The sequence below is a fragment of the Apiospora kogelbergensis genome, assembly GCF_038363985.1.
Source record: "Apiospora kogelbergensis strain CBS 113332 chromosome Unknown utg000003l_segment0_segment0, whole genome shotgun sequence".
Lineage (NCBI taxonomy): Eukaryota > Fungi > Ascomycota > Sordariomycetes > Amphisphaeriales > Apiosporaceae > Apiospora > Apiospora kogelbergensis.
Genome location: NW_027117420.1, coordinates 907,137 through 934,947, shown reverse-complemented (window position 1 = coordinate 934,947; position 27,811 = coordinate 907,137). Strand labels below are relative to the sequence as shown.

Genomic DNA, 27,811 nt, shown 5'->3' with positions numbered 1-27,811 from the left:
CCGGGAACCGCTAGTCAGAGTCCGGAACGGGAAGCGGAACGGGATCCTTGCATAGGTAGCATGCCCATCGTATGATCTTGCTCCAACCTTCAAGGGATGGATATTGGCAGTGCAAGACACCGGAGTCACATGGAGATTCTCCGATTTGCACCAAGTACGGAGCTGGAGCTGGCTGTGGCCTGGGTGCAAATCCGGGGGAAGGGGAAATGCTTCGATATATCTGCGCCACATAGCCCTGCCAGCGAGTGTGTTTTATAAGAGCCGGATATGATTGCTGGGAGGCTTCCTGGACTTCAACACAACAGTGTGTTTGGGAAATCTGCGGCTCAGTCGGTGCTCGGTACTGCATATCGTAAGATTAGACTGCCTTCTGGGAAGCTGGGCAGTTTTGACTGGACGAGCTGGTCCCAAGACTCTGGTACCGAATGCCGAGGTCACGAAGAACGGCCTAGCGCAGACAGACAGCCAGGGTGTCTGCTTCATCCCATTAAGTGTCTTCATGCTAGAGCGAATATCCATTGACAGTAACACACGCCCTCAGTCGCCGAGCGGATACTATTCCTGCCTTCCGGGAAGGCCCTACCCGCCGTGGGTAGAGTCCATACAAAGACCAAGCAAACACACAACATAGACTCGGTTACAGGTTAGTACGAATCGGGTTGTTTTCCCGTCGCCTAATGTTGCTGTGCCGCTCACGATGTTACGGAATTCTGGGTCCTGCCAAGAGAGGATGCTCTCTTCTCCTCATTTCATCGCTCGACCCATAATGCGTGGAAATGCAATACCATAGTGTGCCCCCCGAACTTAAGCAATCTTCCATTCTGGCAAATATGACACAGCGTATCCTCGGACCTCGCTAAATGACAACATTGGTCAAAACAAGAAGAGAGCAACATTACTCGAGCCACTATGACGAGCCCTGTTGAGCTCCTCGACTCCATTGGCGTCGATTCTTTCAAGAACGATACCGAGAGATATGCAGCGAAGGAGGCGGCGCGCAAGCTGCTTGCCCGCCTCGAAACACCCTTTGAAAGGATATGGGCCTTAGCCTTTGAAAATCCAGCCCTGATCGCGGGTCTACAGCTCTGCCAAGATCTGGGGATGTGGGCTAGATGGACCGAGGTCGCCGACAAAGGAGGCGAAGCTGGAAAGATCCAAACTCTGGATAGTCTTCTTGGCTTTTGCAACGCCACCGTCGAGCCTAATCTGTTATGTATGGGTTCTCTGCGTGCGTCTCGGCCTGGAACTATCAACTGACGTATCCTTCCTATAGATCGCTTCTTGAATCATATGGCCGCTCTGAACGTTATTGAAGAAGTTGGACCCAGCACCTGGAAGCCCACGAGGTTCTCGCTGGCCATTGGCGATGGTGCGTCTTACATCGACCAGGGTGTCCGCTGCGGGTAAGCACTTGTGTATCTATCGACCCTTGGTGCCAAGTATGTACTGACTGGCTAACGTGTGTAAGCCTTGACCACACCATCCCGTGTGGCGTCAATCTCGCCAAGTTCTTGAAGAAGAACGGGTACCGCGAACCCTTGGACAAGGAGAAGTTCGATAACTACCGCGACCTCTACGGCGACGACTTCTTCGGGTTATGCCAGAAGGACCCCGGCGCCGGCGGGAGCTTCATCGGCCTCATGACGGCGCTGCGGAACCACAAGATGGTCTGGACAGAAGTCTACGACACCCGGCGGCTCGTCGACGGGGCCGACATGGCGGCGCCCCTCTTCGTCGACGTCGGCGGCGCGCACGGCCTCGACACGGCGCACTTCCTGGCCCGCCACGCCGAAGCGATACCGGCGGCGGCAACGGGCGCGCTCTTCGTTGAGGATCTGCCCGAGGTGGTCTCGACGCACGCCAAGGAGACGCTGGACCCGCGCATCCAGCGCGTTGCCTACGACTTCTTCACGCCCCAGCCGATTCGGGGCAGTCGTGCTTACTTCCTGCACGCGGTGCCGCACGACTGGCCCGACGCGGATTGCTTGCGTATTTTTGCGAACATCAAGGCTGTCATGAAGCCGGGGTATTCGAAGCTCCTGATCTATGAGGTCGTACTGCCCGCCCAGGGTGCAACGAGTCTAATGACCACGCTGGATCTACAGTTGATGAACTGCACGTCTGGTTTGGAGCGTACGGAGGAGCATTGGAAGAAACTTCTGGCGGAGGCGGGGTTCAAGATCGTGGAGGTGTTTCGTCATCCTAGGGCGGTGGAAAGTGTGATTGAAGCTGAAATAGTGTAGATGGCCAAGTATTATTTACGTATATGGAAGAGATTTGAAGATGTGTGTTTGTGTTAAATGTATAGAGTCAACATTAGGGGCAAAATTTTCATCCGCAGAAGAGCGAGGTATCCATCTTTGGTAGTATAGTGGTCAGTATGCGAGCTTGTCATTGAATTCTTCGGTGTCAGATCCGCTCGAGACCGGGGTTCAATTCCCCGCCAGAGAGACTTGTTCAACTTTTGATGCTTTTTGGAGATTGCCATGCTGGGTGAGTGACGACTTCTAACTTTTTTTTATGCAGTTGAGAAAAGAGGAGTGGAAAGACCCATTGTGGAATGAAGTAAGGGGTGATAGCGGGCTCGGTACACGAAGGAAGGCGAGAGGATCGGGCCGCTATCCAGACAGACCGTTAGAGATCCCGACACACTGGACAGCCAATGGGAAACATGTCTTCTTAACTCATCCTCGAAATCCAACACATTGCTACGCAGCAGAAGTATATGCTGGATGGCGATTATCACGTATAAACTTCCTCATCTATTAATACATGGTACAGGAAAAGCCATAAATAAGTCCCCTTCAAAGGATCTCCCGCCTCCTATTCGCCCACATGACGGTCCTTGCCCAGAATCACAGTACTGACCTCGTCCAGCGGCCTGCCCGTTCTCAAAACATTCCAGATATACGCGCTGCAATGCGACGCGTGTGCCTCCTTATCGTTCCAGGGTTCCACCGACACGCCTCCGCCGGCCGACCGCACCTGTTTCCTCCAAGTGAACAAGCAATGGGAGATGTGCCACTCCACTGTGGTCCAGTAGTCCTTCCCCTGACGCGCCAGCTGGTCGATCTCGGTGAGGTCGACCGGGGTTCGCTGCGCTTCCGTCAGCCGGGCGGCTTTCTGTATGCTGGAGACATAGTAGGGCCACTTCCCGCCCGGTCCGGAGCCCGCCACGTCAAACTCGGCTAGCAGCTCGTGGTCAACGCAGTGGGGCGGCAGCCAGTCGACAGCGATGTGGTCCCAGATGCAGCCCATGGCTACGGCCTCTTCATCTGACGTACCGCACCAGCAGGGAGAACCGCTTTCTCCTCCTCCAAAGATGGACTGTTTTTGCGCCCATTGGAGCGCCTTACAGGACGCGTCTATGCCACCCCATATTGCCAATAGTGAGAATATAGTGACCAGTATGATTTTTTTCAGACTCCGATCTTGTGTTTTCAGTCTCCGCCAGAAGTTTCGGTTCGCTTCTGGCTTTTCTTGTAAGAGGTCGTTCCGGTCGGCTGCTTCAGGGTCGGTATTGAGACTACGATAGCCCATCGTTGGTGGTCAAGGGGTCGTGTCTAACTAACCGCTCTCTCTGATGTTGATAGGCGTTGAATATCAGGGTGATGAGGTCAAAGCAGGGTAACAAAGCAGCAGGAAACAAAGATTGATTTCTTCAGCACACGTTAAGATGGGGAAAGGGGGCCGCCACATCAGCGAGGGGGAGGCATGTGCCTGCCTGAAGTATTTACAGGATTCATGTTGGGCGTGTCATTTGTACGGTTGGAGGGAAGCCCGGCAGAAGCGAAGTAGTGTCGGCTTGAACGGTCACTCGCCGGCGGTCGTGCAGGTGTCCAATATGTCTGCATCGCATGTAGTGCATGTCATTGGTTGGCTGGCTGGTATTATGTCAGCCCCGGGTTGTACGGTGCTCTTGTAATAGGCTGGGCTGTGTCTGTCATGCGCCATGCTGTCGCCTGCCGTCAGTATTAGGTATCTTTATCTTCGGTCCCGCCTTGCTCAATACGAGCTTCGCCCCCAATATACCGCCCCCTTATTGTTTCGGACGCTTTCAGCCCTACGAGCTCGAAAGATGGAGCCGAGTTGCCAAAGGATTTTAGGTATTGGAGGGGAACCGGATGAGTCAAGGCTGAGGTGAGAATAGCTCATCGCCCCTACCGGTGAGTGCCGGCTTACCTAAGATGACATATGGGCTACGGGCGCCTAGAAAACGAGTCAGACCAGGCAGAATTGCATGCTGCATGCGTGTCTTATGCAGCACACCGAAACTTATTGTCTTGCCGCCCTCTGCCTGGCTGCCTGTGAGTCCAGGGTTATGAAGAACGAGCAAATGGTTGATGTTCATAATGTTATGCAGGCGACCGATCTCCACTAGCGATGCATTTTGATTGGCCAAGTCGAGTCGAATCAATAATGTCGTCATAGCCGTTCCTTTCGCAAGCTTCAATCTGAAGACAATCAGAATAGATGTCCCAGAAGCCCCCTTGAGATCCCGGGTATCACCATGAGTGGGAGCACAAATCGAGATGTGATGCTTGTGAGTACCTTCCCAGCCCGGACAGAGCCATCCCCTCGAACCACTTTCGCGCATGCTCAACCTGCTAATGCCTTTCGCCAGGCAGGCGCCGCCGCCGCCTTCACTGTCGACCTGCTCATCTACCCGCTCGACACCCTGAAGACGCGGCAGCAGTCGCAGGACTTCCTGCAGACCTTTGCCGACCCTTCCAAGAAGACCAAGGCGCCCTCACGGCAGCTCTTTCGCGGTCTCTACCAGGGCATCGGCATCGTCATCGTCGCCACGCTGCCCGCCGCGGGGACCTTTTTCACCACGTACGAGGCCGCCAAAACCTTCCTAGGTCGCCATGTCGGACCTGCCGAAAAGGGCGGGCGCACGGGGGGCAAGTTGCTGAACCTGCCGCAGCCGCTCGTGCATTCGGCCGCCAGCGCCTTCGCCGAGATGGCGAGCTGCGTCGTCCTGACGCCCGCCGAGGTCATTAAGCAGAACGCACAGATGGTGCAGCGCCAACAAGGCGCGCCAAGTAGCGGCGGCGCCATCAGCGGTTCGTCATCGATGAAAGCGCTACGGCAGCTCGTCGGCGGCGCGGGGACAGGGAGAAAGCTGCTTTCCGGCTACACGGCCATGGTAGCGCGCAACCTGCCATTCACGGCAATCCAGTTCCCCATCTTCGAGCACGTGCGCTCGCTCATGTGGAGGAGATCCCAAGGCGGTGGGAAAGAAGATATCAGTCTGTGGCGCACGGGTTGGGTCACAGGGTCGAGCGCAGGGATGGCAGGCAGTTTCGCGGCCGTGATTACGACGCCCATGGACGTGGTCAAAACGCGCATGATGCTCATGGCGGGCGATGGCGGCGATGGTAAACAGCAGCAGAAAGAAGGGAAGCAGCCAGGGGTGCCGACGGAGACAAAGCAGGCCGCCAAGGCCCGGGACACTCGAGGCGGGATCGCAGTCGCGAGGCAGGTGCTGCGCGAAAGGGGCGTGCCGGGCTTATTCCGGGGTGCGGTGCTCCGGGCGGCATGGACCGCCGTCGGCAGTGGCTTGTACTTGGGCATGTACGAAGTATCCAAAGTGTGGCTTACGAGAGGGAGGGCGGGTGAAGAAGACAGCAGTTTTCCATGAAGTAGGCGAAAGTCGGTATGCCTTCAACTTTGTACATACATAGAAGACCGATTTCTTGCACTTATAGACAGACATGTAAAGATAAAGGGCAAAGAGACGGATAGTTTTCTCAAGATCAAAGGAAGCAAGGGCTGGTCCCTGTCTTCTGATGGGATACTCGAGGGTTGGCCTTTTAGGACACGTGGGAAAGTATTGATAAATGTGGCGTATTATTGGCATGGGTTCTTTTAAGCACGATTCCTTCTCATAGCCACGCGGCACGAGCAACTTTGAATGGCAACAAGTGGCACATGCTCCAATCACTCCTTACTTACTGGGATGAGACCGTCAATATTTCAGCGCCGTCACGATCTCTGGAGACAAAGGCTATCTTCATCGATCTCGGGTAGGCCACAGGCAGCTTGGAGTTTTTAATCGGCCACCAACTGAGGCCCTCTGCGACTTGGACATCATGTGAGCAAGATCGCCAGGATCTAGAAATTATTCGGGATCGAAGGTTATTACAATGATATTGCATGGTGCGGTAAGCTATGCTGGCCTGGAAGGTGGTTCCATCGAAGAGCGACTCGGATGTGTGGGCATCTCTTATCAAATCTTCGCCAAAGACCACTTCCAGTCGGTGACGAGGAGCAGCATTCTGCACGACTTCGTCGTACAAACCTAGATGTTGGATCTGCGAAGGAAGGTCTGGTTTGTCTTGAACCTGTCTATAGAGGTCCTTCAGGGCAGCCTTGAACATATCCGTGTCTTGTTCTTGCCCGCCATGGTTTCCGTCGGATCCCGTGATATCCGGAAATGGGCCCCCTTGATTGGGATTATCAGGCCATCCTCACCCCAGTGGTCCAGAGAAAAATCGAGCTCGTATGAACTATATCCTACCGTGAGGATAATCCAAGGCGTTGTCTCATACGTAGGCACCACGTCGCCCATACTGGCATAGATTGCCAGGCTGCTAGCCGTGCTCATGCGAACTGGCTAGCGCAGGCCAACGTCTTTGAGCCAGTCGAATCTGACTCGTGTTAAGAGTAGATACCATGGAAATAGGCAATTAAATTGATGCGAGGGTGGAACATATTTCGCGTGACGTTGGAACAAATCTTTATACGAGGGCAAACGGAAACGACTTACCCATAGTCTAGGTCGAAGCTGAAGGCAACTCCTGGGACGCATTAAATCTTAAGTTGATCGACCAAGAGTGCAGGCAGGATACCCAGCATCAGCACGGAAAGAATCTGCAACCCCTTTCGTGTCATTTTGGAGTGGTAGATTGGATGTTAGGAAGTAGATTGAACAAGAAACGTTTTGTTGGACAATGACGATATGTGGCTTTTCCACAATCTCCCCAGTGCCTGCCTGCCGCCATCCCCAACATCGAAGGACGCATATATAATGCCTCCCACTGACCAGCCAGGCCCTAAACATGCCTGTCATCGTTGACGAAGATCCGCCTAGAAAGCTAAAGTATTGGTAGGATATTAAATTACGAGGAAGGTTTGCGTAAATGTAAGATATACATACACTATCATTGTGATATCCGGAAGATTACATCTTCGCCGATAAGCGTTCCTTGTCTTGGGGGTTCTTCCTGGCGCAAGCGTACGCCCACTCGCTTAGGACCAGTGGCCGTTCCGTCTCCAGCACAAACGCTGTAAGGCCATCCGTCTGCATTTTTGTTGGTTTGGAGGTATCCAGCCTCTGTGCGGCCCGCATCTCGATTTCCGAAGCTCCATGCGTGCTCATGGCGCCGTGCAGGCCGGCCCCAAAGGGGGCAAATCGGTTCCCCACGCGGCCCGTATCGTTAAAGGCAAACGCCGGGTCTTGGCCATTGACGATGACGCTGAAGAACTCCTGCATAGTATTGCGATGGTAGTAAGGTAGCCACAGAGTGTCCTTGGCGACATTCCAGCGTGGCGGGACAATCACAAAGTCCACCACCGCGGTCCCCGGCTCAGCGCCGTGGTGCCTGGCCGACAGCACCGTGTACAGGCTGGGATCATGTTCGTCGAACAGCAGGTTCCCCAGTGGACAGAAGCGGCCCAGATCGAACTTGTAAGGGTAGCATGTCCCGTGCCATCCTGCCACGTCGAAAGGAGTGTGCTTCTGGTTGCAGCGCCACAGCTTACCAGCCAACCGCGATACGATAGCCCATTCTTCCCCGTCGTTATTGTTGGCTTTGGCGATGCCGTTCACAAGAGACCCGTCAAAGAACGCCGTGGGTACCTGAAAGTCACGCACATTAGCCAAACCCGTCGTGCCCACGATGCCTAGGTCAGGCAGCCGGAAGTGGCCCTGAAACAGCTCGCAGACAAAGCCTCGACAAGGCTTCCCGTTGTGTAAGCTGACGCGGTAGCGCACGCCACGCGGGATTACAACGATCTCGTTCTGGCGAATCACGAGGAATCCCAGCTCGGTTTGTATGTCCAAGGTTCCAGACTGTGGAATGATGAGAATCTCGCCGTCCAGGCTGGAGAATGCGTGGCGGGCTGGCATGTCCTCTGTCACGCTGAAGACCCAGATCGCGGTGCCTTCTTTTTTGACAGGATCCCCATTACTTCCCAGAAATGCCTGGCCCGTGATCCAGTGTGCTTGATCGGGGACGGGGAAGGAAGGCCAGAAGTACGAGTTGGGGTTAATCTGGGCGGGCGCCGCCGTTGTCTGCGGGCCGTAGCCCGACGTCACCTCCAGAGGTACGAACTCATCATGCAGCAACGAGGAGTGTGAGCGGTATAAGAAGGTCTGCATATATCGATCGCGCGGCGCTGTGAAGGCATTGCCGCTGATTCTCTCGGTGTGCAGGCCCAGTGGTGGCCTCTGGGGGGGTGTTGTTTACTGCTGGGATAGCTCCTTTGAGTGCCTCAGATCTGAACTCAATTCAGTCAAGGGTGTACCTATGGCAGTTTAACGATAGCGATGACCCACGAGTGATAGTTGCCAAAGCCCTCCAGATATTGGTTTGGGTCATCAACCCCGAACTTGGTCATGGGTGCCATTTTCTCGACCCAACAACCTGCGACGGGGACAGCAATGATGCAAATTGAAAGTTAGTTTGTATGAGGGCCAAATCTCTGCTAAGGAGATGAGTTTTTGATTTGATGGGAAAATGCCGAGGCACGTCGATTTGGGGGACGTATTCAAGGCGTATGCTTCCCGTCAGCTTCTCAGCCCCCTTCTCGCGGGGCTGGACTCTTCTCAGGACTGTTCTTCCAACAAGGCCAGCAGCAGTAGGTCCCGCCGATGCCGAGGGCGGTTACCCCGCAAAGTCAATGTATTGGGGGTAAAGGTCCGAGGAAGCTCACCGCGATGATGGGTATCCCGTTGATCTGCGGGGAAGCCCCTTTTTAAAAATGCAACTGCCGTGCTTGAGTGCAACTCGCATATTGTGTCTTGTGTGTTTCATATCACAACTGCGAGATATTGCCATTGCCTCCAAAGCTTCGTGTTCAGACCGTAGCCTCACTGGCACCGATCATGGCACAGGATGAATTTCCGTCTAACGTTCCCATCACGCAAATATTGTATGTTGATATTCCAGCCTCAAGTGACCTTGGGAATACCTCCCTTGAGCCTGGGCGAGCCTGGGCCAAGCTCCTTGATCTCATTGCCTGTTCCCCAGGCTTTGTACGTCTGTACTGGGGACGTCGACTAGAAGAAGTGAAGAAAGTGCAACTTCATATAGGTATGCTGCTATCAGACCCTAGTCTCATGCTGATCGCATCTGGCCCCTAGTATTTTCTAGACTAACGGAATTGCCGTACACGCGTATAGTCAAGAACACTCTAGCCCAGCATCACGATTTCATATCTTCATCCGAATACATCCATGAGACGTTACCACTGTTGAAGAGCCTTGGCGTGCCCGGCTCGTCAATTCCAATCCGGCACATGTCACTGAGACACCAAGTCCTCGCCAACCCCTTTTCCAAGACCCTACTGGGCTACCCCATCGGCACAGCAATCTACAAGTCGTGCAACGCCGCCTGGCACGAAGGGTCTTGGCCGCTATGGACTCATGTGGTCCGGCACGTATCTGGGTGTCTGGGGATCGCGGGGGGTCAGGTGTTGGAGCCCGTGGAGGGCATGGCTGGCAGCTACTGTGTGTTTGTGGGGTGGCAGACAGCCAAGCATCACGACGACTACCACCACACGGATCATTTCAGGAAACACTCGGTCATTCTCAAGATTGGTCACGAGGGCTGGACGGAATACGGACACGTAGTCTTCATGGGCTACAGGGAGAATGCAGCTGGGCGACTGTGATGGACACGACTTGGGAAGATGTATGGTTGTCTCCAGGGGCGAATCCACAGATCTCGCCCAATTGCACATAGGGGTAGGGTACGTATCAACAGGTGGGCGCTTGGCCCGTCCTTCGAGCACTACCAAACAACTACATCAGGAAGTCACGAGCCGCTGTCACCAACGGCAATCTCCTTAAGCAACAATCTTGGTACATAATCATAAAAAGGCAGGCTTCCTTTCATCAATCTCGGCCAAGAGCGAGGCACTGTTGGTGTAACGGTCAGCATCTACGATTCCCACCTCTGGATATATCGTAGGAACCGAGTTCGACTCTCGGACAGTGCAGGTATTTCCTTTCTTGTATTTATTTTTATTTTTCTTGCTTTCGGCCATTTCCAACCCAGACATGAAGAGAATTTGCGACCCGGCAGTAACAATTTTCGATACGGGGCGGCGGACATGTGGCGGCGCTGTCAAGGGCTGGTTGTTAGTCCTGTGATATCAGCCTGCCTGCCTCACATGGTGGATGCCAGCTGCGGCTATATACCTATACAAACAGCAGGCCAATCAGGTCAAATCAATGCCATTTACGGTGTAGGGAAGGCTGGCGATATATATTGGCGACCGCCCCGTTGTGCGTACGCATATGAATGAGGACGTGACGAAACCTCCTCAGGACTCCGCCCTCGTCAATATCTAGGCCACAAGGCAGAACATGACGAAATGGTTTGACATGCACACACAATTGCAATCTTCTCATCTCTAATCTGTCACAGATCCAAAATTAAAGTGCATACTGATGGCGATACATCATGGTAACACCTTTTATTCTCTGTCTCTGCTACGTTATCACAGACCCGACCCAATCACGTGTACTGGCCGCTACGAGGAGTGATCCCAAACATAAGACCACAATGGCGTGTCTTTACTGGCTGGGAGTAAGCGTGCCAGTAGCTGTGCCAACCTGGTCCTTGATGGTGAAGAGAGGGCCGGTAGCAAAGATGCGGATATCACCGGAGAGCTCGGAGCTGCATATTAAGTTAGCATCCTATATCTTCATGGATATATATACTATATTGGCAAATTAGAATTCTACATACTCATCTACTTGGTGGTAAAGGCGGACCAGGAAAGTGGCGTCCAAAACTCCAGGGTTGAGGGTGTCGAAGGAGTATGCAGGATCGGAACAGGTGTAGCCCGTAGCGGGTATGTCAACATCGACCGCCTGGCAGGTGATGTCGTCGACCGACAGCTGGAATCGCATTAACCTGTCGGCGTGTTTGCCGTCTACAGTGAGTCCGTTGGCAGGGGCTCGGTAGATGAAGTTGGAAATGGTAACGGTCTCGCTGATGGGAGCAGCGGCCACGAGGCCTGAGGCAACTGCAGCTGCGAGGGCGGAGAACTTCATTGCGGGCAAGCGATATCGGGTGATTGATGACCGGATAAACGAAAGAACAGAATTTGGTGCTTATAGTGGACGATGAGGAATGGCAGTGCTGATCTGACATATTTATGAAGAAACCTCACCCTTGAAGAACCCTCCCACATGGCAATAAAGTCGAGCCACGCTGGCAAGTGAAGTAACCAACCAATCCTCTGGGCTCGCTTATACCTTTTGTGCCTACTGGTGGAATTATTCGTTACCTGAAATGTTACGGTACCGGTCGAGACAAGATACGTTACTGCTCGAAAAAGAAAAACTCGAGCCAATTGCAGTTGACATTTCATTAATTGCCGGCTTGGCTATGCGGCTCCTGCAGGAATACTACATTGAGCGGGCTATCCTCTGGCCACACGGCGCCGAGCAGAAGTCGCGACCCCAAATGTCGGTGCACCAAGGTTGGTCGTATTCGAAGCGATTCCGACGTCACTAATGGTTCGCTTAGGTTTGCGCAAAAGAGGCTTGTGTGACTGCTGTTGAGCTCCGGAGGCATTGATGTTTTTCGGCAGTTAGACACGCACCAGGTGCTGTACTGCCTTCGGAGCCATCGGTTTTCCTGCCGTCTGTCATGACATCTCCGAATTTGCTGACAGATCGTGGTCGGACGGGGTTTCATGTGGCTGGCCCTTTTCACAGCTTCTATAGACGTATCCTAACGTAATTATTCTATAGATATTACTTCAATAGTTCATTGATCTGCTCTTGAATCTGTACCCAAGCTGGTGGCAGTAGGTACCCCGTTAACCAATAGCCATCATTGTGATCCTTGCCTAGCACAACAGTTACATTCCTGGTGGTTGAGCTTTCCTGCATCGATGATGCATGATGGTATATCATGTTGCCAGGCTTGTTGCGTCTTGGCTTGCTAGTGTCGCCAACGCGTATGACAGCGGGGCTGAAATCGGCTGTCTTGAAGAAGTCGGCTCGGGTCCAGTTCGTGAAAGGCATCAGCAGGGCGTCGGGCTCACTGCACACCACCATGGCTGGGTCGCTCCCTGACTTGGGCGAGCGACGGAGTTTACGCAGGAAGGCCAAGACTTGACCCTCTGTGGACTGCTCAGTCAGACAACGCCGGTTCTCCATGGCTATAGGGCCGAGAGGGCCGCTCGCCACTTCAGGCGACAGCATCGCGAATACCGCCAGCGCCATGTTTTGGATGTACACACCCGACGCACTGGCTAGCGAAGAGACTCGGAACCTGGCGTTCAGTACCTGGAGTACCGTCACGGGCCGCGGCTGCGGTAACGAGGACGCCACGGCGCGAGTTACCCAGGCGGTCAGAATGTCTCCCTCGCTCACGAAAGACGGCTCGGCCCCGCCCACATCGCCGGCTGATAAATCAGCCTGTGCTTGACTGCGCAGTTCGCCCATTGCTGCCTTGGGAAGGTAAATAGTGCGTGACTCAACCACACGATTCCACAACAGATCCCAAGCGAATCGCGCTCCGAAGGAGAGCATACCCATCCCTGCCAGTTGCTTCTCTTCGACTTTGAGAGCTTCCTCCTTCTCCACGGACGCGTCGGCAGCGGCACATATCGCGTCCTCTCGCGCGCCGAGCACGGCCGGCACTTCGACCTCCTGACCCGCAAGTACGAGACACCAGCTTTGAAGGAGGGCATGCTGGCCCATCACATCCATAAGCGTATGCGGCCACGAAAGACCGACGAGCGTCGCGTCGTTGAAGGAGGTGATGTGCAGCGACAACTGGGGCACGTCATGGTCGAGGTAATCCTTCAAGGTCATTGGTGCGTCTTCGCGTGCCGCAAAGGCTCGGAATTCCTGGGGCCCTGCTTGGATGGATGCCGCCTCGGTCGCGGCAGGGAGTTTCTTCCCAAGTGGATGGTCACCGATATCCATCGACATGCTTTCATGGCTGTAGGAAACAGCTGGACGGTCTGTGGTGAATGAACTGGGCACCCGTATCTCTAATTGTCCGTCGTCCTAGATGATACCAATTGAGGCCCTATTTGGCGGCTGTGGTTAATCAGGATGGAACTGACCTTCAATCTCAATCGGCCGCCGACCTTCCTCCAGTCACCAATTTCTAGCAGCCTAGATAGCGACGTGTGCAGCTTACCTGCGTCTAACACATCGTTAAAGCATAATGTCCAGGTGACAATATTACCACGGAGAGTTGCAGTATCATCCAGCATATGCACGGGGTAGACCTCGTCAGTGTCGATTGGGGACGGCACATTTGTAGTTAGAGACCCGCCGACAAGTCGCAAAAAGGCTGCCATGATAATGCTTTCAGACGGAACGCGGCTGTGACGAGGACTTTAGGTCAGGTTGGGTGAACGCGTGTGTATTCAGTATGGTGTCGCTAACGATGATGGTGATAAAATGATTAATGTGTCAATTCATCGTCCGACCAAAGGCCTAGGCCTTATGCAGACGTTGTCACTATGTTAGCTTGATGCAGTTAGTTCTATGGCACGAGAGGCCCGTCCGTCCCTCCAGTTTGATAGCCCCAATCTCGACTTCTGGCCTCCTTGCCTCAAGGGCGTCCCGTGGGATTCCAATACCGGCTCCGCCTTCATCGCCTTGTCACCGGCTGTATGTGGTGTTGTATAGCTCGTGAAAATCTAGTGCACTGGTATGCGAGAAAAAAACACCTCGGGGCGCCGTGCATCTCGTTAATTCCGAGCTACGAGGAAAGGTGGTCTGGCGCACAGCGTGGCTTGGCCATATCCCTGCTGTAGTCATGCCTACCTTCATCCTTGAAAGGTGAAGAAACTGTTATAAAGTAGCTTTCACTACAAGTAATTCTACAGTAAAGTTGACTTTATTTATGGAAGCAATATCCATCAATATATTTCTATTGTACCTCAACTGAGGCAGCTCGGGGTATATGTACAACACCTGCTTAAAGACATACATTGAATAGGGATTTCCCACATCCCGACTGACCCCTGACAGGCCTAACCACCCCAAAGCAAGTTCGTAGACAGCTCTGCTGCTCTTCTCTCATTAATCATCTCTCAACATCCCAACTGAACATGTTCTTGCGGCTATTCGTCGTCTAGTATCCGGCTAGCGAGCTGTCCGAAGATAGGCACCTCATACCTGATGAACGGTCAGTCACATGTATGATAGATCCAGAATCGGTGCACCCAGAACTTACCTGTCGAGGGTATCCGCATCTCGGTATGCCTTCAGCGCCAGGATCGCCATCAGGGCCAGATCAGCAAGCACGATGACCCAGCTGAGGAACGTCGACCAAGAGAAGATAAGATGGATGATGAAGATGGCTGTGAACAGTAAACTTGACTGCCAGGCGTGGAATCTGTCAAGCGCTGGTCAGCTATGCCCATAGTGTGAGTTTGTGCTTCAACCCTTTGCATCTGCTTCGCTGCTCCTGGCCTTGATGCACCAGCCCCCTCCCCCATTTCTCTCGATTGACGTTCAAAGAGAAATGCCACTCACCGAACATAATCACTGCTCCTCTCCAAAATCAACAACAAGATCGCACCGACGGGCGGGATCGCCAGATACGCCGCCGCCGCCTCGTAGTCGAGCCGCAGGCCCAGACTCGTGTCGAATTCGCTCACACCCGCACCTGCACTAATATAGCCTCCTCCGCCACTACTACCCACAGCAGGGCTCGCGCTGTTCCCAAAACCTGCCTCTAGCCCTCGGCTCGTATTGTTGTTGAACCGGTCAGACTGCGGTAGGCTCGAAGACCACTGGCGCTGCGGTTGAGGATGCTGCAACGGCGGCGGCGAGGCGACGTTGTTGGGCCGGCGCGGGTAGTCGTAGGAAGCACGGGGCGAGGCCATGGGCGAGGCCGTCGATCTGGGCGGGGACCAGGGGCGCGAGTGCTCCGGCGGGGAGGACTGGTAGGGTGCGAAGTCCATATTTGCTTGTCTGTGCCTTGGGATCTTTGCTTCGGGCTACTATTGCATGCGCAGGGTTTCTGGCTGGGATCGCTAGTGGGCGAGCCTGTGCGAGAGAGGGGGAGAGACTCTGGTCTGTCGTGCGTTGAAGTATCTCAAGATACGAAGACGGTTGGCTGCGGTTGTTCTTAGCTTCGCTTGTCGGTGCTCCTTCGCTTCCAGCTTCCAAGTCCAAGCTTTTGTAGGGGTCTCCCGAGTTTCAAGGCCGATAGTGCATGACAATTGCTCGCTCTCCCCTACGTGTGCTTTCGTCTCGGCGACTCCGTCGACGAAGGAAGTCTCTTAGGTCAAAAGCCTGATCAAAAGAATCGGTGTGCCGCAAACACTAACAGGCAACGAAGAATGACGGTGAGGGATGACGCTTAAGATGAGGTTAACTTGATGAGGAATGCGCATTGCACTTGCGCCGCATCTGTCTTACGCACGCGGAATTTGGGGATTTGCTCTTGGCACCACTTGGATCGGCAAGCACAAGCAGCGGCAGATTCCGCCCATCTAAATCATCATCAATGACCTGCAGGCACCAGGGTCCTGTTTTAGCGCGAACCCGTTTCCTGTAGCTCATCTATTTCGGGGACGACGCATCGGCCATGGAATGGAATCCTCCATGCAGCTCCATGTGCAGATACTGAATCTCCATCTTCTTTTTGTGTGTGTTGATGGATAGGAATAGCGTGTCGTCAGCTGTGGTTTGATTCTACGCAAATCAGTATCTAGTGTCCACTGCTGCCCAATTGACCTGTATGCATTCTGTTCGGCGAATTTGAAGCTGGCCGTTGCTCCTATACAAGGATGTCCGATCCGTGCTGGGCATGGACCTTGCATTTCGCAAGTCGAACTCAATTGCGGATTTCAAGTCTCTATACATCTGATACCAACGGCCAGCCAGCCTCGAGACGTGCACATCGTTTCATGTGATTGGCATTGCAACGAAACCAGAACCATTGGAAGTCTTGTGGTCTTCTATTTGGTACATATTGTATTGTACATTTATACGCTTTGGTATCTTCTCCGTACAGTATACACCCATTAGCTGCTGGGAGGAGCTTCTCCCTCTTCCTGCTTCTTGGGATTCTGTTCCTCGTCCAGCTGCGTCCTCCTAGACTCGAGAGCGAGCCATAGACCCTTGGACTGGCCCTCCAGAGCCGTAGTAAGACCCAGACCAGCGCTCTGCAGCATGTACACCAGCTGGCTGCGCAGGCCCTCCAATCCGCCATCAATGCCGCCGACCCATCGGACGCCCTGGTAGTCGAACGCTTTGCCTTCGACACGGCCACCGATCAGGAACAGCTTCTGCAGACCACTCTGGGCTGCCAGCTCGTAGTATCCGGGATTCTTTCTCCCGCGTGGGCGCGGGAAATTCGGGCGCACTGGGTGACAAAACCTTGAGGGCGGCAGCCAGGTGGGCGGGCGAGACCGTCGGGAACGTCAGCGCTGCTACGGGACCCTCGAGCAGAGGGCTAATCTGGGCGTAGGCTGTGTTGGGGTTCGTCGTGTCTGCGGCCTTGACGGCCTCGTACGCAGTCTTGGACAGATCATGGGTGTAGGCGTTGGACTGCTTGGCGGCCTCTTCGGCATCGAAGAACTCAACGACCTTGAACGCGACGTCGAACATCTTCGTCCGCAAGACCTGGATTTGTATCGATTCCGCAATGTCGACCGGGACGCTTCCGTCGGGACCAACAATGGGCGCGGGCACCTCGCTCAATGCCCTCTTCAGCTCTCGGCGGACCGCAGACCATTCAACAGCCGTCAGATTGTTGTGTTGGAAGAAAAGCATTAACGGCGTCGAGCGGAGGAGAGCTGTATATACGCGGATCATCTGCGATTTCCGGGTTTCGGGGCGGCGAGCGGTCGGCGGTTTATTCGGGGAAACGTAGTTCTCAGGCAGCTCCGGTTTGCCCAGTGATATGGGCGCCGCTCTAGCCGCGGCCGCATAGTGCCTCGTTGAAGATATCGAGATCTGGGGGAGTGTCGCCGTAGCTCTGGACAGCGGGTTCGCCGACTGCGACCGGAGAACTCGAGCGACGCCGCGCGCCGACGAGCAATTGAGTCGGGCAGACATGTTGGTGAAGTGATTTGGGTACTATGCCGGCCACCTGTCCTACCACTGCTCGTCGAAGACGGTTTCTTGCTTCCAGCGATCGCGTGAAGCTTTCTTTGCTGGACCCAAATTCCCTGGTGAGGTCTGTGCTTTCTCGCAAGACCGGCGCTGGAGTAAATCTTCTCCGACATTTACCGGCTGCACGCCCTACAAGCCTACAAGTAGACGCCCTGCGCCCTCGCTGTGCCTGGGGGCTGCAAGGGTACGAGCTCCATAAGCAAGTGCGATGGCACCCTGCCCCTCGTCATCGGTGTCACAACAGCTGGAGCTGGTGATTTGTCGACGAGATGGTTTCCAAAGTCGCAATGGAAACCCCCCATGCATGTGACAGATAACGATACTCCTGTCACTTGTCGCTAGAATCCAGAATCCCAATGGCACCAAGGGCGTGTTAGCTGCCGTGTCTTGCCAACTTGTCCCGGTGCCGCTTGTGGATCGTTACTTACGTACTTACATGCTTGCCGCCGTCATGTTTTTCAAGTTGCAACCTACCTGATTAATGACACATTCATACTCTGCCCTGTAAACCTCCTTCCCTATACACCGCAGAAATTGAGGGAAGTGGTGATATAGAAAATTAAATCTTGCTCGCACTTGCTATCGATTGGTTGGCTAACACTTGTAGAAAGCCCTGCACCATCTTTCTTGCCAGTCCGCTGCATATCTACCCCGCCATCGCCAGTGTGGTTTGGACGAGTCGAAGCCCGTTGCGCCGCCGCCGAGAGCGACGCGCACCATCCTCGCGACACCACAATGAGCGATACGCAACAGCCCGTGTCCATTGCGGCACAGACACAGCAGCCCGCCATCGTCGATATCCGCCCGCTCCTCCAGCGACTCTGGCCTGACCCAGGCCAACAGAATGTCACCGCCAAAGAAATCGCCGACGCCCTGGCGCTCATCTTCCCCAACAGCCTGAGCCCCGTGCAGACAGGCTCCTTGCTGACCTGCCTCCACTTCACGGGATGGGACCGCCGCGCCGACGTGCTTGCCGAGGCCTCATCTGCCATGCGCGCCGCGGCCGCCGAGATCGACCTCGCGGAGCTGAGCGACGTGGTCGCGCGGAAGGGAAGGCCTGAGGGGCGATACCTGGGCGGACTCGTAAGTATCCGAGAGCAACACCATACCCTTACGCTGTAGCAGCATCGCATCTGGCAAAAGTGCTTACGAATCTGTGTCTATGAACGGTAGTGCGATATAGTAGGCACCGGCGGCGACAGCCACAATACTTTTAACATCAGCACGACCTCCTCGATCCTCGCCTCCTCCCTCCTCCTGATAGCCAAGCATGGCAACCGCGCCTCGACCTCCAAATCCGGCTCGGCCGACCTGCTCATGTCCATGTCCCCGCGAGCCCCGCCGCTGTCGCGCATCACCCCCCAGACCCTCGCCAAGGTCTACGAGCGCACCAACTACGCCTTCCTGTTCGCGCCTGTCTTCCACACGGGCATGAAGTACGTCGCGCCTATCCGCAAAGAGCTAGGCTGGCGCACCATCTTCAATCTGATGGGCCCCCTCGCCAACCCCTGCGACGCCGCCATCGAGGCCCGCATGCTGGGTGTTGCCCGCGACGACCTGGGCCCCGTCTTTGCCGAGGCGCTGCGACTGGGCGGCGCCCGCAAGGGGCTCGTCGTGTGCGGCGTCGAGCAGCTTGACGAGGTATCGTGCGCCGGGCCCACGCTCTGCTGGCAACTCGTGGAGCGCAAGGACGACAGCGGCGACGTCGACGTCGAGCACTTCACGCTGACGCCCGAGGACTTCGGGCTGTCGCCACACCCCCTCAACACCGTCAGCCCCGGCAAGGAGCCCGTGCAGAACGCCGAGATCCTTCGCAAGATCCTGAGTGGCGAAATGGCCGACGACGACCCCATCTTTGAGTTCGTGCTTATCAACACGGCAGCTCTTTTCGTCGTATCGGGGGTCTGCGACGCCGAAACCAGTGCCATGGGCTCCGGCGATGATGGCAAGATCATCGCGGAGCGTGGGCCTGGTGGCGGCCGCTGGAAGGAAGGCGTGAGGCGCGCGCGTTGGGTTGTCAAGAGCGGTGCAGCTTGGAGTATGTGGGAGAAGTTTGTAGAGGTGACCAATGAGTTAGAGGGCAATTAAATAGTGAAATAAGAAATAGGCTACTTCTCCAAGTACCAGAGGAAAGGAATATGGCGTTGAGAGGATTGGAATAAAGGGAACAGAAATTATGACTGCGTTTGGCGATTTATATGGTGTGGTAATCTCACAGTGGCAACTAAACTACAGGGTGACTTCAATACGCAGGCATATATGAAAGATTAATGCAGGCAGGGTACTTCTTAGAATATCAGTACCAACCACACGAGTTGATGACTCAAGCTATTGTCCAAAAGAATATCTACACCGAAGGTAGAAGATACGGCGCTTCCCAAATACGTTTCCAATTACTTCTCCTTTTTAGTATGTAAGTCGCTTGGTGGCACATTCACAGGAGTACATGTGCCGGTCATATTAAAGTAGATAATCCCATTTGTTGAGCAAACAAGAAGATACTGCCTTACTTACATATTGTATTTCTGCTCTTCCAAATTGGGTTGACAGTATCACGATAAGTCTTTACCTAAAGGGCTACTCGTACTTGCTCACTCCGGAATATATGCCGTCCAGCCTTCTCAAGACGAACAATCATCTCGTGGTCCTAAAGGGGGGCATGCAGGTTTTCCTTGCGCTCTACCTCGGCCACAATTGCCACGCGATTGAGATGCAAGGCCGCGAATTCTCCGTCTGCGGTGCCCGTCTGGGCCACCGACTTCGCCTCGGTCACCAACAATCTCACCTCGGCCGCCGAGTTGGCCTCGAGCACCAGCATGACCTCTACCCGTGTACCTGCCTCGTTGGGTGTATCTTCCTCGTCCACGAGCTTCTTTCCGACCAGTAGGTGAGAAGCTCTTATTGCGATGTTTCGTGGTAGGCGCTGTAGTTCCGTTCTCCTATCGCGAAAGGACGCCCTTGACTACACCCTTCAATACGATCTTAGGATCAAAGACACGCTCGCCAATGCCCGTTTCCCCATCAGCCCCCTCTTTAAGCCACTTGGCGAGCAAGTCGTTGCTCTCTTTGGGCTTGATACTATCATCGCGTGTGCCAATCGTGATGTGTGCAATGTCGTTGACGCACTTCCAGCGGTCATCGGGGTCTACAAGGCGCACCACGATGGCCATAATGCGGGAGTCGAAGACAACCTATACAGCAAGTTTTAGTTAGCTAGGACTACTCTGCGGAGACAGTACTGGCAGAAGAGGGTACTTACACGTTCGAGTTCGATCTCGCATTCCCCCAGTTTGCCGTCAGGGTTCGTGTTTTCCGAGTCCATCTTAACATAGGTGGCCCACAGCTCAGGATGCTGCTTGGAGCTGGCTTTGTGCATCAAAGTCACATGGAACTGAGGCTGGACCCGGCGAGTCAGCTGGAGCTGCTTGTAGAACTTGGACGTCTCGACATCTACGCCCTTGAATGCGGCCTCGAGGGCAGAGCTGATGTCCTTGTTCGGGACAGAAACAGACATGTATTCCAGAGGCTTCTTCTTCGGAGCTTTGGGCTGTTGTTGGGCTTGGGAAGTGTTGCCTTTCTTGTTGTCCTTGCGGTCGGGGATCTTGTGACGAAGGTTGGGCTTGTAGTTGTTCAGGGCGGACTCGATTGCGTCGTCCATGACTTCGGGCGAAGGAACTTCAGGTATCAGACGAGGATACTTCTTGTGTAATTCTTGAACCATGGTCTCTAGATTGGCACGGCTATCTTTGGCACCGTCAAGGTCAACCACATAGTCGAAGCCCATATCAGGCAGTGACTCCGGGTCGCAGGGTTGGTATCTTTGAATGAAGTTCTCCATGATACCAATAACCTTGGCTTTTTCCGAAGCGGCCTGGATAGTTTGATGGTTGTCGCCTCGTTCAAGTACACGCTCCCGGGTAACCCGACGAACTTCATCGAGATCGTGGTGGGCAAAGTTCATAGCGACGAGGCGCGCATTTGTATGCGCCATCTTCACATCTTTAATGATTTGTTCTCTCTCGCGGCGCTCTGAGTTGTTTCTATCAGAGATAACAACAGGATGGTACTCAAGCTGATCCATGATGGCCTGTGTCATCTGCTTCGGCCTGTTTTTGCCAGTGATGTTATCGTTCTGGACATGACCCCAGCCGAACAGGTGTGTCAGGGCTACTGCAACTGTGGTCTTGCCGCAGCCGATTGTGGCAATTGGCACAATTACAACATCGTTGTCAACAAGTGCAGAGGTATCGTCGCCCATCTGAGCCTCCCAGTTAGCAGCCTCGGATCCCTTCAGCTGCTTGAAGGCCAGGAAGTCGTCTCGTAGCTGGATGATCCCATGGTTCTGGTTGTAGAGTTTCCCAAGTGTGGGGTCCTGTGCCAATCGCTTTCGAGCGTATAGCAGATATTCTTCGGTGATCTTGGTGTGCTTCTTGTACTTTGGGGGTCTGCCGGCGATCAAGGCTTTGGTGCATTCTCGCCACTGTCGGTACATCAAGTAAGGCTCCTCGAACTTGTACTTGAAGAACCAGTCGCTGTATGGCGTTACTGTAGGGCTTGGGGACATGCGGCATCGTATAACGAAACCCTCCACGTCCTGGCCCTCGTGTGCACCAGACTCGGCGACCTTTTCAAGAAACTCTCTTGTAGTGGCAACATCTTCGAACATCTGCACAGCAATCTTGCGGAAACCCCATTCGTCTGCGAACTCCTGCACGAGATTGCTGGGATATGTGGCGAAGGTGGGGACGTTTAGGTTGATGCCATGCAGGTAAAGCCCAGCCTTCTCCGGGCCATAGGCCAGGATATGCTCCTCGAACTCGTCGTCGCAGAGCTCGGCAACAGCTGTGGCGTTTCTCTTTCGCAGCTCCCTGGACAAGTCTGCTCTGGTTTTTCCAATGGCATTCAATTGTCGGTCCACCCATTTTTCACCAGCTACCGAATGGCTCATACCAATATCCTCTCGAGGCCCTGTTGAGTGTTTGCTGCATACAAGCAGTGTATCGTCCTCCAGGCCACCGATGAATATGATGCAGCCATTCTCCTTCAGGGTAAGCTCGTATGGCCCTTGGGTGTTCTTCTCAATCTTTTGCCACCTGGTTTCGTTGACTTCGCCGATGTTGAAGAACTTGTCATAGCCTCTGATGCAGATCTCATCCTGGCCCCGTCGATCTTTGGTGGTGAACAAACCTCGAGCATACACCGGCAAGTCGCGCTTCTTATAATCCCACTCCTGGAATCTCCATGAGTCGACAACGATCCCGTCAGGTGAATCTTGAATCTTGAAGCTGGTCTTCTTTGCCTTGTAGCCTTTCTTTGCCGACTTGTTGTTGAGGCCTGCCACTAGCGAGCGGACCTCCTGGGGATCTTGGTCCACATATGGGACTTTGGGCTTTGACTCCATCTTCAGTTGTGTGTAGTGACTGAAGATCCGTGTGTGTTGGATGGGGAGGGCGAGATGATATGGGTAAAGGGACGGTCGTGAGACCGGTGTCGAAGTTGTTGCAAGAATTAAGATCTTGTGGACTGAAGGAAATGCGGTTCGTTTGAGCAACTGCAGATTCATGTACATCCCAAACCGGGTGTTCTGGGAGAAAGGAATATGTATCTGACAGAGACGAGCAGCTTAGATATGCTTATGTATTCCAGGGCAGGAAACACGGGCATCAACGCAGGTGCCAGGAACTAAGCCCGGAGTGAGTCACACCAGAATGATTGCAGATGAGTTCACTCGAGCTTAGGCGGCAATTTGAGACTAAAGACCCAGATTGAATCAACTTATGGATTTTAAGTCAGCCTCAGAGGGAAGGAAGGTGCATCGGTCGCTTCCTAGACTTGGGTGATCGGGAGGTAAGTCACCCACAAATTACTCATGCAATGTGATCAGGGCCGTTCGGCGTTGGAGCTGGAGTTTGCCTTTGTCGAAATGTTAGTGTAGGGTGGGGTAGGGGTAGGTGATGGGATTCCAGAACGACGGAATCCTTCACTTGAATTGAGGCGTAGTTCTTCTTACCTGCTTCGCTCAGCCCTCCCACGGTAGCCAGCATGGGATTCTCAGCTTTGATCAACAGCCTATCGTTGGTTCCTTACATTTCCTAGTAAACAATAACACAGTGCGGCGCAAATTAAGAGGAAGGCGAAGCTGCGGCTGGCTACCTGCCAACTGCATGTCAGTATCAGCATTTGGGTTAGCTACCCCTCCATTTTTAGGGCACCTGGGCACCTAATTCTGTGGCGGGGCAAGCGACCAGGGCTGCTGCCTACTGCGATGCGTCATACCGGCGAAGAAATTCGAATTTCAGATCATCCATTCCATCAATCACTGGAACACTTCACTTAACGCGACGACGAAGCATAAACCGTTGCAAGCCTATGTCAAGGGAAACAACACTTGACGGAGGGGTTTCATATTGTCCGAATAATCACCATGTCGCGCAATCCATTTCTCCTTGCTGCCGACAACAGCCCGGCGCTTTTGCCCCTCCTTCGTGAAGATCCCACTTTGGCATCGGGCCAGGACGAGCACGGCTACTCCCTCGTACACGCCGCGGCCAGCTATGAGCATCTAGACCTGCTCCGTACCTTGGTCCGGGAATTCGACGTCGACATCAACCTGCGCGACGAAGACAACGAAACCGCTCTTTTCGTCGTGGAGAGCGTCGCTGCAGCACGAGTCTTGGTTGAAGAATTGAGCATAGATATCAGCGCCAAAAACGCCGAAGGTCAGACGGCACTGGAAAAGATAACGGAGGAAGATGAGTTCCCCCTGGTCGCAGAGTACCTGAGGGAGGCTGGGGGCCATGGCCAGACCAATGGAACGTCTGCCCCCAGCGAGGGTACAAGTGCTGCCACGCAACTCCCCCTGCGCCCGGAGGCATGGCAGTCACAGTCGGCACGATGACGCCAGCAGATGAGCAGGAGCTTGATATTGATCCAGAGTTCCGTAGGAGGATTGAGGAGTTGGCCGGTCGTGATGATTTCCATACTGAGGAGGGCCAGGCTGCATTGCGTCGCCTTGTCCAAGACGCCGTGGGCGAGCAGAACCTGGACGACCGCAATGTCCGTCAAAGACAGGAGTGAAGATTGCCGCTAGCATTTTCATTCGTGTCCGTGAACATCCCACATCACGTATTCCCCGGGAGAGTTAGCTGGTCGTAGAATCATGCAGTCGCTGCCCTTTCCTGCAGCCCCCTTCTCAAATGAGCTTGTGCTCATTGCAAACCAGGAGCGGGATGAAGTGGAAAGAATCAAGTCCACCAATAGCTGTCTGGTCCAGTTTGGGTCGATGAATCCTTGCCAGCTGACCTTGCAGAGGGTGGCGGGCTTGGGGTCGTCCTGGTAATTTGGAACAGAGTACCGCGAAAGATATGGGTCGATGGTGTCGCCAGCAGTAATCCTGGGACTGTCCAGCCGGACAAGTGACAACCATTCATACATATCCGTTGCGAACTCTTCAAGGTCGAGTTTTCCACCTTTGCACAAAGAAGATTGCGGAGGCGTAATCACTGGTATCAGTGTATGGCAGTCCCCCGTGACGGTCGGTGATGAGGTATACTTGACTGGGGCAAAGTCTGCAAGGGGATCTGGGTCAGGGGCTTGAAGTTGGGATTGTTAGTTTCGACCATCAACATGAGCCTGGAGTACTTACTCTGAGATAAATTGAGAAACAGCCAGGCCAATGGCTGGTTGAACACATTCTTGCACGCATACATCAGCCTGTCAAAGCCTTTCTTCCCCGGAAAGCTCGCGGGGCTTCGGAGGTCATACTCGACAACTAAAGACAGTGATCAATCTAGTGTAATTGCGGGAGAATTCGCTGGAAAGCATACCCCATCTTGGCTTAAGCCCACGTTTACCCTTGACTCCATGTGGTTGACCGACTAACCCAGCTCTCTCGTAGGTTTCCTTGTCAAGATACATCTTGAGTAGACCTGAACCTGTGTTAGTGTGGCTTCCACGCGGAAGGAGACGGGCCAGTACCATTCTTTAACGTGAAGACATTGGTGACCCCGATCTTGCATTCTGAAAGCATCCTGACATTTCCTGCATTGAAACATGGACGTTAGCAGCGAATGCAACAGCCACACTATCTTTCCTATACATACCAATCTTGATGTATTGAGTGAAGAATTGGCCATTTAAGGCATCTCCAAGGGTCATGATTACACGGCTGTATTTTTGGAGCAAATCTGTCGTCATTGAGTTTCTCCTTGAGCTTATCCACAGACTCTGCAGGGACAATTGCATCGACCTAGGCAGATCAGCGACGTCAGTACAAGAAAACATTAGAACCAATACCTCGACGCGAGACCGACCTTGTGGATGAAATCCTGCGCAAGTAACACACTCCATGGCTTGCCCTTAGAAGGTAGTTGCTTTGGATCAGGGTAGCCCATGGTGCCATAGGTGGTGAAGCATTTCGACGACTGATAAACAGTCGGCTCTGATAGCGACAGCATCGTTTTTTGTTTTGATTTTTGTTCTTCTCAAGATCGGGGGTTCTTTGAGGATGTCCGTCCGTCACTCGACTCAGCTCGGTGCTGCCAGTGCTTATTGCCAACTGAATCGTTTAGACGGGCAGGTTTGCTAAGCCGGATACAGCGACGCCACGGCGCGTGTTCTTAGGAAAACGCGGCTCTCTTGCGGTGAAATAGCCATCTCCTGGATATCGCACTGTGCTCAAATTTGCTGGAAATATCGATACCAAAGGTGGGCATGCTGTTAAATGGCTAAATTGTGCCATGCGATTAACAGGGTCCATGCATCAATTGTAACAGTCGCCCTACTAAGCACTCGACCATTTTCCTGCTTGACTCACACCCCCTCTGGCTTCGTGCCACATCCTATTCCACCAGAAAAAACTATTTCGGGCACTTCAATAAACAGCTACAGTGGAAAGGCACCTTGGGTATTGTAGATGCGCCTGTCCACGAATGGACGAAAAGCCAGAGTGTGCGTCTCAGCATTAAATCAACTGTCAAGTTGAAGTGAATCCGCCGTCCTTTGTACATATCAAGCCGCAAGTGATACCAAAAGTGTGTCTGTGCATGATGGAGTATCTCATTCGCTTCAGCCAGTCTCATGAGACGTTTCGGCTCCCAGAGATACAAGCGCTCGCAATCGTCGTCGGCGTTGATATGCAAATACTGCACTATGATCTGGAGGTTGGTTTATCTCCCGTCTCCTCGCCTCTTCTAAGACCATGCTGCTGATTCCGGAACGCAGTCGCCGTTTTGTGTCGTTCAGCTCCCTTCTGAGGATGCCGCAAAAGCGTTAGTCCAACGGTCGATTCTAGCACAGAGTATACACGAGCACTGGGGCACGGGCGACACCTTGGACGAAGTGCATGCCGAAGTGAAGCGCAAGACTTCGCAGTGGTGGCCCAAGTACAAGGAAACCAGCTTCAAGTTCTCCCTGGATGCCTTCAATGGCTCGAGGTCGAACAAGCAGAGACTGGCGCTCATCAACTCGTTCGGATACCTGCCGTTTGATGGGGAGATCAAGATGGTCAACCCCGAGGAAGACTTCACCATCTTTGAGCAGTGGGAATTCCAGGCCGTCCCTCGAAAACTACCTAACCCGATGAAGGTGCACTTTGGTAGGTTTATCGCGCAATCGTCCAGGGATATCATCCAGACTTTCGACCTCAAGAAGAGGGGTTACATTTCGACAACATCCATGGACAGTGAGTTGGCTCTCATAACGGCCAATATAGCCCTCGCAGCGCCTGGCAAGATATTCTATGACCCCTTTGCAGGGACGGGGAGCTTCCCGGTGGCCTGCGCGCAGTGGGGTGCCCTTGGGTTTGGAAGCGACATAGACGGGCGCAGTGTGAGGGGCGACGGCGAACACAAGAGCATGAAGGGAAATTTCGAGCAGTACGGCCTTAAAAGCCTGCTGGGAGACTGTTTCGTGTGCGACCTAACGAACAGCCCGGTGCGAAAAGCCCGGATCCTGGATGGCATCATCTGCGATCCACCATACGGAGTCAGAGAAGGGCTCAAGGTCTTAGGCGCCCGAGACCCCGTGAACCAGCCGTGGGTCGTGGAGAAGTCCAGGGTCATGTGGAACCTGCCCGAGTACGTCCCGCCGAAGAAGCCGTACAGCTTCGTCGCCATGCTTGACGATATCCTCCAGTTCGCGACCGATACACTGGTAGATAACGGCCGATTGTCTTTCTGGATGCCCACGGCCAACGACGAAAACCAGGAGATCGGAGTGCCGCAACACCCCTGCATGGAGATCGTGGTGGTGTGCACGCAAGTCTTCAACAAATGGTCGAGGAGGCTGATCACCTACCGCCGCCTTCCGGATTCCGAAGTGGACCAGCAAGCTGTGCTGGACTGGCAGTCCAGAGAGCAAACGAGCGAAGGTATCACGGCCGATGAGTTAAACCCCTTCCGCCGCCACTACTTCAACGGCTTCCGTACCCAAGAAGCCGTTGGATCGGCCATCGACACGGCACCAAAATAG

The 27,811-nt window shown here is 53.9% G+C and overlaps 14 protein-coding genes across 14 annotated transcripts; 6 read left to right on the top strand and 8 right to left on the bottom strand.

Annotated features, from left to right (window-relative positions):
- Positions 1-885: 885 nt before the first annotated feature.
- Positions 886-2,243, top strand: PG998_005011 (uncharacterized protein; the record flags this gene model as incomplete). The annotated part of the gene is made up of 3 exons (XM_066871829.1): positions 886-1,213; positions 1,274-1,403; positions 1,469-2,243. Coding segments are annotated over 3 exons (1,233 nt in total), but the record flags the coding sequence as incomplete, so codon positions are not given.
- A 580-nt stretch (positions 2,244-2,823) lies between these two features.
- PG998_005010 (uncharacterized protein) lies at positions 2,824-3,540 on the bottom strand (the record flags this gene model as incomplete). The annotated part of the gene is made up of 1 exon (XM_066871828.1): positions 2,824-3,540. One exon carries the CDS (start codon positions 3,538-3,540, stop codon positions 2,824-2,826), a length of 717 nt encoding a protein of 238 aa, XP_066731925.1.
- Positions 3,541-4,510: 970 nt separating this feature from the next.
- On the top strand, positions 4,511-5,644 carry PG998_005009 (uncharacterized protein; the record flags this gene model as incomplete). Its single annotated transcript, XM_066871827.1, has 1 exon — positions 4,511-5,644. The coding sequence occupies one exon, from the start codon at positions 4,511-4,513 to the stop codon at positions 5,642-5,644; it is 1,134 nt and encodes a 377-aa protein (XP_066731924.1).
- A 1,542-nt stretch (positions 5,645-7,186) lies between these two features.
- PG998_005008 (homogentisate 1-2-dioxygenase) lies at positions 7,187-8,634 on the bottom strand (the record flags this gene model as incomplete). Its single annotated transcript, XM_066871826.1, has 2 exons — positions 7,187-8,455; positions 8,560-8,634. The coding sequence occupies 2 exons, from the start codon at positions 8,632-8,634 to the stop codon at positions 7,187-7,189; spliced, it is 1,344 nt and encodes a 447-aa protein (XP_066731923.1).
- A 478-nt stretch (positions 8,635-9,112) lies between these two features.
- On the top strand, positions 9,113-9,900 carry PG998_005007 (uncharacterized protein; the record flags this gene model as incomplete). Its single annotated transcript, XM_066871825.1, has 2 exons — positions 9,113-9,320; positions 9,371-9,900. 2 exons carry the CDS (start codon positions 9,113-9,115, stop codon positions 9,898-9,900), a joined length of 738 nt encoding a protein of 245 aa, XP_066731922.1.
- A 907-nt stretch (positions 9,901-10,807) lies between these two features.
- On the bottom strand, positions 10,808-11,290 carry PG998_005006 (uncharacterized protein; the record flags this gene model as incomplete). Its single annotated transcript, XM_066871824.1, has 2 exons — positions 10,808-10,910; positions 10,983-11,290. 2 exons carry the CDS (start codon positions 11,288-11,290, stop codon positions 10,808-10,810), a joined length of 411 nt encoding a protein of 136 aa, XP_066731921.1.
- Positions 11,291-11,998: 708 nt separating this feature from the next.
- On the bottom strand, positions 11,999-13,563 carry PG998_005005 (uncharacterized protein; the record flags this gene model as incomplete). The annotated part of the gene is made up of 2 exons (XM_066871823.1): positions 11,999-13,264; positions 13,324-13,563. 2 exons carry the CDS (start codon positions 13,561-13,563, stop codon positions 11,999-12,001), a joined length of 1,506 nt encoding a protein of 501 aa, XP_066731920.1.
- A 771-nt stretch (positions 13,564-14,334) lies between these two features.
- Positions 14,335-15,180, bottom strand: PG998_005004 (uncharacterized protein; the record flags this gene model as incomplete). The annotated part of the gene is made up of 3 exons (XM_066871822.1): positions 14,335-14,389; positions 14,448-14,609; positions 14,750-15,180. The coding sequence occupies 3 exons, from the start codon at positions 15,178-15,180 to the stop codon at positions 14,335-14,337; spliced, it is 648 nt and encodes a 215-aa protein (XP_066731919.1).
- Positions 15,181-16,248: 1,068 nt separating this feature from the next.
- Positions 16,249-17,284, bottom strand: PG998_005003 (mitochondrial 54S ribosomal protein uL10m; the record flags this gene model as incomplete). The annotated part of the gene is made up of 2 exons (XM_066871821.1): positions 16,249-16,529; positions 16,591-17,284. The coding sequence occupies 2 exons, from the start codon at positions 17,282-17,284 to the stop codon at positions 16,249-16,251; spliced, it is 975 nt and encodes a 324-aa protein (XP_066731918.1).
- A 792-nt stretch (positions 17,285-18,076) lies between these two features.
- On the top strand, positions 18,077-19,429 carry PG998_005002 (anthranilate phosphoribosyltransferase; the record flags this gene model as incomplete). The annotated part of the gene is made up of 2 exons (XM_066871820.1): positions 18,077-18,424; positions 18,515-19,429. The coding sequence occupies 2 exons, from the start codon at positions 18,077-18,079 to the stop codon at positions 19,427-19,429; spliced, it is 1,263 nt and encodes a 420-aa protein (XP_066731917.1).
- Positions 19,430-19,988: 559 nt separating this feature from the next.
- PG998_005001 (uncharacterized protein) lies at positions 19,989-22,742 on the bottom strand (the record flags this gene model as incomplete). The annotated part of the gene is made up of 3 exons (XM_066871819.1): positions 19,989-20,210; positions 20,296-20,532; positions 20,601-22,742. The coding sequence occupies 3 exons, from the start codon at positions 22,740-22,742 to the stop codon at positions 19,989-19,991; spliced, it is 2,601 nt and encodes an 866-aa protein (XP_066731916.1).
- Positions 22,743-23,765: 1,023 nt separating this feature from the next.
- PG998_005000 (uncharacterized protein) lies at positions 23,766-24,418 on the top strand (the record flags this gene model as incomplete). Its single annotated transcript, XM_066871818.1, has 2 exons — positions 23,766-24,174; positions 24,213-24,418. 2 exons carry the CDS (start codon positions 23,766-23,768, stop codon positions 24,416-24,418), a joined length of 615 nt encoding a protein of 204 aa, XP_066731915.1.
- An 18-nt stretch (positions 24,419-24,436) lies between these two features.
- PG998_004999 (uncharacterized protein) lies at positions 24,437-25,797 on the bottom strand (the record flags this gene model as incomplete). Its single annotated transcript, XM_066871817.1, has 5 exons — positions 24,437-24,933; positions 24,987-25,112; positions 25,168-25,269; positions 25,444-25,508; positions 25,637-25,797. 5 exons carry the CDS (start codon positions 25,795-25,797, stop codon positions 24,437-24,439), a joined length of 951 nt encoding a protein of 316 aa, XP_066731914.1.
- A 591-nt stretch (positions 25,798-26,388) lies between these two features.
- Positions 26,389-27,811, top strand: PG998_004998 (uncharacterized protein; the record flags this gene model as incomplete). Its single annotated transcript, XM_066871816.1, has 2 exons — positions 26,389-26,502; positions 26,564-27,811. 2 exons carry the CDS (start codon positions 26,389-26,391, stop codon positions 27,809-27,811), a joined length of 1,362 nt encoding a protein of 453 aa, XP_066731913.1.